The following is a 6,948-nucleotide window of genomic DNA, read 5'->3' as shown; positions in this document are numbered from 1 at the left end:
AAACGTTTGGTGAAATCAAATCGTAAAAAAACAATAGTAGAACTCACGGCTATGTTTAATAGTGAAAGTAAGAGCATTTCCACACGCACAATGTGAAGGGAACTCAAGGGATTGGGACTAAACAGCTGTGTAGCCTTAAGAAAACCACTTATCAGTGAGGAGCATAAAGATTGGACTCTGGAGCAATGGAAGAAGGTCATGTGGTCTGATGAGTCCAGATTTACCCTGTTCCAGAGTGATGGGCGCATCAGGGTAAGAAGAGAGGCGGATGAAGTGATGCACCCATCATGCCTAGTGCCTACCGTACAAGCCTGTGGGGGCAGTGCTATGATCTGGGGTTGCTGCAGTTGGTCAGGTCTAGGTTCAGCAACGTTATGTGCCCAAAGAATGAGGTCAGCTGACTACCTGAATATACTGAATGACCAGGTTATTCCATCAATGGATTTTTTCTTCCTTGATTGCACGGGCATATTCCAAGATGACAATGCCAGGATTCATCGGGCTTAAATTGTGAAAGAGTGGTTCAGGGAGCATGAGACATCATTTTCCCACATGGATTGGCCACCACAGAGTCCAGAACTTAACCCCATTGAGAATCTTTGGGATGTGCTGGAGAAGACTTTGTGCAGCGGTCCGACTCTCCCATCATCAATACAAGATCTTGGCGAAAAATAAGAATGTACACAACTGTTCTAGTCAGTGAGATTTTGGGAAAGACACTGAAGACTGGAGTAATGATGCTGAAAATTCACCTTTGCATCACAGAAATAAATGACATTAAAACAGAAACAGTTATTTTAAATTGTAATAATATTTTACAATATTACTGTTTTTACTGTAGTTTTAATCAAATAAATGGAGACTTTTTGAGCATTAGATACTTCTTTTCAAAAACATAACTACCTCAAACTTTTGAACGGTAGTGTATATACACTGCCCGTCCAAAAAAAAAAAAGACACCACCTGGATTTAACTAAGCAGCCTGGACTTTCTCTTCTCCTCCAGCTCCTTCTGGATCTTATAGATCTTCTCAGCCAGAAAGTGGTAATACTCATCCTGGACACGAGATGTTATAAAAACATGAGCCACCTGGTGCCTTCTTACAGTCACAAAACACCGTCCTGAAAGAAGGGTAAGACGTAGCAAGAAAGTTTGTGCGCTTTACCCTGCTGTTGGCAGACTCGTACATGTCCCCTTCCACCTTACGCGCATAAGCGACCAAGTTCTCCATGCGTCTGTCCTTCAGTGCTGCAGGGTCTGGGGTCGGGAATATGGCTTGAACTCTGTAGGGAAATACAGGGTTAAGAGAACTGCCCTTGACAAATCATGAATTTGAAACATGATGACTTTAACTCACAGCTTGTGCACTAGGTGATTCCTCAAGTCCTGAGTGACATGCTCGTGCCAGGGCTTCTTCATGCCAGGCATTGACAGCGGCGCAGCTGTGGGCAGGTTCCCCGTGCCGCCCATGTTCAACCCGTCTGGCATCATCTGACTGTGGGAGCAGGATTACAACATTAGTTTTCAAGTTTTGCCTTCCCGAAAACTTAAATTCTTCAAGCAAAAATCAAAGAACGTACTGGTGTGACGACATTTCGCTCAAAATCAGGCCAAAAACAAAAATCGTTTTGAGTTTGTTTCAATGTTAGTTTTTAAAATATTTTTCCATTTTATCATCTCAGATTTTCACATTCAACCGTTTATTGCTACAGAATTGCTGTAAAATCATTCTACAATGACATTGTTTGCACTCTTACATTGCTGGACTCTACAGATGAACATTTCCTGCTTTGCAATATGTGTGAGAGGTTAAAGGTGAGGGGTGAAAGTGAAGAGACTCACTTGTTGAGGGATAAGGGGAGAGAGGAATCAGTGTGAAGGTTCGTCTGATCGGCCATACCATTACCGCCGATGTTCATCTGGTTAGTGCCTGAAGATGTTGTGGGAAACCAGACAGGGGTTACACACGGATACACAATATGAGGAGCAGCATGACGTTACAATGCATACTGACAGCAGATGCAATTAAATCTATCGTTTATAGACCATGATGCACTTGATGCCAATTTTGATCTTTATCCATGCATTTAGCAAATCTAATTACGCAATAAAGATTCTGATGCACTTGTGCATGTTTGAAGATATTTGATAAATTGCATTTAGTAGATATAATTATGCAATAGAATTCTGATGCACTTGTGTGCATGTTTAGTAAATGGCTCACAGTAATCAATACGATGCAAGATGAAGTTACAGAATGACAGCAGCTTTCAAGGCTAATAATGAAAAATACGCAATAAATATTCAGCTCTTCCTCAAAAAACTTTTTCGATTTCCTTGCGAATTGAAGTTGCTACCTAGTGCAGGCATGGAGCGCATCTGCTGCTGCTGGGTCTGCGTGGGCTGCTGTCCTGCGACCTGTGTCTGTGCAGCTGGCTGGTTCCCGTACGGGAGGCCGAGTGCGGCGTATGCCCGCTGCATAGAGCTGGGGTCTATGTGCGTGCCGCTGCTGATGGCGGGCGTAGCGGGTTGACTCGTGCCCACAGGGCCCAGCGGAGCCTGCATGCCAGTGTTAGGAGAGCTCAGCATCGCTGCAAATAGAAGAAACAATGTTTGTTGAATCAAATCAAACTACTTTTATTCATGTATTCTGAAGGTTTTTGCAGAGGGATTTTGTTATATATAATTCACCTGATTTACATATTTTATTCCTAAAAACATGGTAAAAATTTATTTTTATCTGACTGTTGATAAAGAGAGCTATCCAAAATCCCCTCTGCTTCAACTTTAATTTGTCCACTAAATAAAAGAACTTTGAACCTGGCTTTATCCATTGTTTAGATTTCTGTTCTGGAAGTATATGCAAAATGAGTGCATAAATAATTAGAAATTTAAACATAACATTTAAGAAAGTATGCAGTACTAAAAAAAGTCTACAAATCTTAATGTAATCAATCAACTGGGGAAGTATGGTGATATCTATCAGTTAATTTAACCTAGTCATCTGGGTTGTCTTGCCTTGAAACGTAATAAATGCATTTCAAGAATTATTTCTCTTCGGAATAATTGCAATCTTGCAGTAATTCCACTTGATCTGGAAACAGAAGTGACTGAAGTGGAATAGCCATTTTGCAAACACAGAGCACTTCGAGCAGCGGCATAGAACAGAACTGCAAGAGACACTGAGAGAGCGTGCTTCTGTTGCCACTACAGGGGGATTTAAACGAGTCAGTGATCGGCTGTCCAATCAGAGAGCGGGAGCTCTGTGTGTCCCGCCCCCTGTGAAAAACCAGGGGTGGAGCCCCTCCCCCCCAGTGTCAGATTACAGTCCCGCTGCCTGCCGGAATCCGCTGCTGGTCTCATGCTTTCACATTCAGAGCGCAGCCGAGCTGCACACACGACCTACAGGTGGCAGCACTCATCTGAAAGCACCCCGTATCTCAAAGCAAGAGATGCAAACACACAATCAGTAGAGGAACAAACCTGAGTTCATAGATTTAAAACATTAATTTAGACATTTTTATACATTTAAAATAGTCAATTTTGTGTATCAGGGCAGGAAGGACGATTTTCATTTTCACTTTTTTTTTTTTTTTTGCATTGATCAAATTGCAAAAAATCTCAATGGCCCTAATAAGAGACTAAATATTTATGCAAAATATTTAGTTATTTGTGAGATTCAGCCATTAACTGTACTAATTCAATCACATGATAGTGCTGGGAACTTTTTTGTTTGTTTGTTTCATATGCAGTGTTACCATGAAGTAGCATGAAGTACAACCTCGATCTATGAAAATATGATCAAAATCCAGCTTGGAAAGTAAGCTCATGCACATACCTGCAAACTCACAAGAGGTCAAAAAGGTGACAGTTCAGAATATGACCCTTTAAATATGAAACCAAACCACCAGTAGATGATGGTAAAAGACTGTTTTAATGAGCGAGTCATTAGTCATTCATTCAAACGCTGATTCATTCAAAAACGAGGCAAGTGACTAATGTCTTTATGAATGGGTTACTGAATCATTGACTCATCACTTGATTCGTTCAAATACGTGGATTCATTCAGTATCGAAACACCGCTGTGTTGCTCGGAGACACAAAACAGTTCTGCTGTGGCTTTGATTGAAACTTTGTCAGCGAACTTGAGCAAAAACAGTCAATATTGTATTACAAATTGCGAACTTTGTGTCTGTTTAATTTACAATGAAGAACTTCCACGCCGACATGTTTACATGCGGCTGTGAGCGAAAGTGTGAGGTAAAAACGGACCGGCTGTGAGATGAGGTGTGTTCGATTTGAAGCAGCAGCGCGCATCGTCTGCGCATCGCTGCTTCAAGTCGAACCGAGAAAGGGACTTTGGTCGAACACGCTCGTCTACGAGCTTGCAATTTCTCTCTATATATCGATATTTTTTTTATAAGCAATTCGATATGAGGCAATACAGTTTATATCGATATACAGTAGTTTGATACGAGCGCATTTGAAAATATAGTGGAGGACACAGATTGAGCTGCTGTGGAGAAAGTGCATATTCCAATTTGTTCTAAGCATGTGACAAGCTTCATATTAAGGCCTTTAAAAACTGGTAAGACATGGTATAGTTTATAGTTTCGCACATTATTTTAAGCGGCTCGGCCCATCAGATGCTCGGGCAGAAAGGCTGCGTGTGCCGCTGACAGAGACACTAGGCTACTCGTGCTGTTTAATGTGTTTGAGATGTGCTGTCTTCTTGAATGCATAACTTACATTTCACAGGTATATTCTCCATCTGTAAATGTTAGAAAGTCATGGAAATATTTCCATTTTTCTGTCAAGAGTGCATGAGCCTTCTGCTTTGGGATTATCCGCTAAACTTCAGACTTCAGTGAACGAGCGCCGCCACGCACATGCGCGCCAAACAGACGGAGCTCAATTAAATAGTTTGTTCTAAACATGTGACAAGCTTCATATTAAGGCCTTTAAAAACTGGTAAGACATGGTATAGTTTATAGTTTCGCACATTATTTTAAGCGGCTCGGCCCATCAGATGCTCGGGCAGAAAGGCTGCGTGTGCCGCTGACAGAGACACTAGGCTACTCGTGCTGTTTAATGTGTTTGAGATGTGCTGTCTTCTTGAATGCATAACTTACATTTCACAGGTATATTCTCCATCTGTAAATGTTAGAAAGTCATGGAAATATTTCCATTTTTCTGTCAAGAGTGCATGAGCCTTCTGCTTTGGGATTATCCGCTAAACTTCAGACTTCAGTGAACGAGCGCCGCCACGCACATGCGCGCCAAACAGACGGAGCTCAATTAAATAGGAGTGCAATAATTGACTAAAATGTACATTCGCTGAAATATTTGTAGTTGGACAATAAATGTGACACGTAGAATTTTAAACCTACAAGTAAGTCTATTTTTATGATAGCACTGACTCTTAAGTGACAGTAATGGGGCAGGGCTCGCAAAATTTAAAAATCGCTGGTAGCCCTTCGGGCAGATATTCTTCAGATTTTGGTAGCCCAAAATGAATTTAAGTAGTCCGAATAAAAAAAAAAAAATTTTTTTAAAAAGACATCGGCTGAACTTCACTGCGGACAAATCAGCATGATTAAAAACTTCAGTGATCGCTTTTTTTCTTCAAATAACAAGTCAAGAGAGTAGGGGTGCAACGGATCACAAAACCCACGGCTCGGATCATATTGCATTATCATATCATATTTTGAGTAACAGATCGGGCCATTTTGCAGACGAGCAAAAAAAAGATGGTTCTTTATTATTTAAATAACAGAATACTTCTTTGATACCGTTAGCATCTCGCTCAAAAATGACCAAAGAGTTTCTATATTTTTCCTATTTAAAACTTGACTCTTCTGTAGTTACATCGTGTACGAAGACCGACGGAAAATGAAAAGTTGCGATTTTCTAGGCCGATATGGCTAGGAACTATACTCTCATTCCGGCGTAATAATCAAGGAACTTTGCTGCCGTATAGTTCCTAGCCAGCTACAGCTAAAAGTGCTACCGCCAGACCCGGAGATCGGCTGAATGGATTCGAAAACGTCTGATCTTTATTTTGGTGTATTGCATATTCAAATATATACTGGAGGCCATCAAATTTGAGTGAAAATTATCAAAATCGCTGGCGGTGGCTGGCAACTTTTTTCAAAAATGCTGGCGGGGAAAGAGTTAAGACCGAATGCACGGATCCAATATAATAGCCCCGTTTCCACTGCAGGATCTTTACCCAGGAACTAGGGACTTTGGACCGGTACTCGGTGCGTTTCCACCGCAGGAACCAGGATCTAAATAAAGTTCTGGGTAAATATTTGCCCCTCAGAAAGTCCCCGCTCGCGAGGTAGTACTTTTTCAAAGGTCCGGAACTTTCGGGGGCGGGACTTGGGCGCAGAGCATGCTGATTGGTTGAGTTCACGCAGCATTGTATTTCAACCACCATTTATTCAGATAATTTTCAAAATATTACTGTTATTGTGTCATGAAAATGTAGTTTTAAAAGTATTTCAGGCGAGAATGCAGTTGTTTAAAACTCAAATCTATGGTTTATTTATAAAGCCAGCGCCTATTTGAAAATGTGCTTCGCCGATTTCGGAGACGTGATCTCTACGCGATCAGCGGGCGCTCAGTGGTCATGTTTCCCGATGAGAGCAGCCTCAACTCGGCTAGGCCTTCTGACATTTGCCGCTGGCTCTGATGTCTCTGTAGTGGTTAAACATAAGATATAGTTAGTTTTGGGTAAATCTAACAGGTAATCTTTTGTCGGAATCGGAGACAGCAACAGGTCTGGGGAATAAAGCTCCTGGGACAAATTGTAGATGCACTTGAGATTTCTTTCTTCACTGTTTACGTTCACTTAAGACATAACTGACTGTGTTTGCGAGAATACTTGCCAAGACAGTTATTTTGAGATAATTTTGTGTGTATGTGTTCATTCAGATGCAAGGA

At 41.3% G+C, this 6,948-nt stretch overlaps 1 protein-coding gene across 1 annotated transcript in view; it reads right to left on the bottom strand.

Moving 5' to 3' along the window:
- Positions 1-6,948, bottom strand: part of LOC107715623 (CREB-binding protein-like) — a 55,344-nt gene that overhangs the window by 15,424 nt on the left and 32,972 nt on the right. The window contains exons 7-11 of the mRNA XM_016521780.1: positions 2,358-2,591; positions 1,843-1,930; positions 1,358-1,495; positions 1,166-1,283; positions 983-1,056 (exon numbers count right to left, since the gene is read on the bottom strand). Of these exons, the coding sequence (XP_016377266.1) occupies positions 983-1,056; positions 1,166-1,283; positions 1,358-1,495; positions 1,843-1,930; positions 2,358-2,591 (652 nt within the window). The remainder of the gene's footprint in view (positions 1-982; positions 1,057-1,165; positions 1,284-1,357; positions 1,496-1,842; positions 1,931-2,357; positions 2,592-6,948) is intronic.

The sequence above is a fragment of the Sinocyclocheilus rhinocerous genome, unplaced genomic scaffold, assembly GCF_001515625.1.
Source record: "Sinocyclocheilus rhinocerous isolate Xijiao unplaced genomic scaffold, SAMN03320098_v1.1 scaffold239, whole genome shotgun sequence".
In the NCBI taxonomy this organism is placed as follows: domain Eukaryota; kingdom Metazoa; phylum Chordata; class Actinopteri; order Cypriniformes; family Cyprinidae; genus Sinocyclocheilus; species Sinocyclocheilus rhinocerous.
The sequence above is the reverse complement of the archived record's forward strand: the minus strand, read 5'-3'. Positions and strand labels throughout refer to the sequence as shown.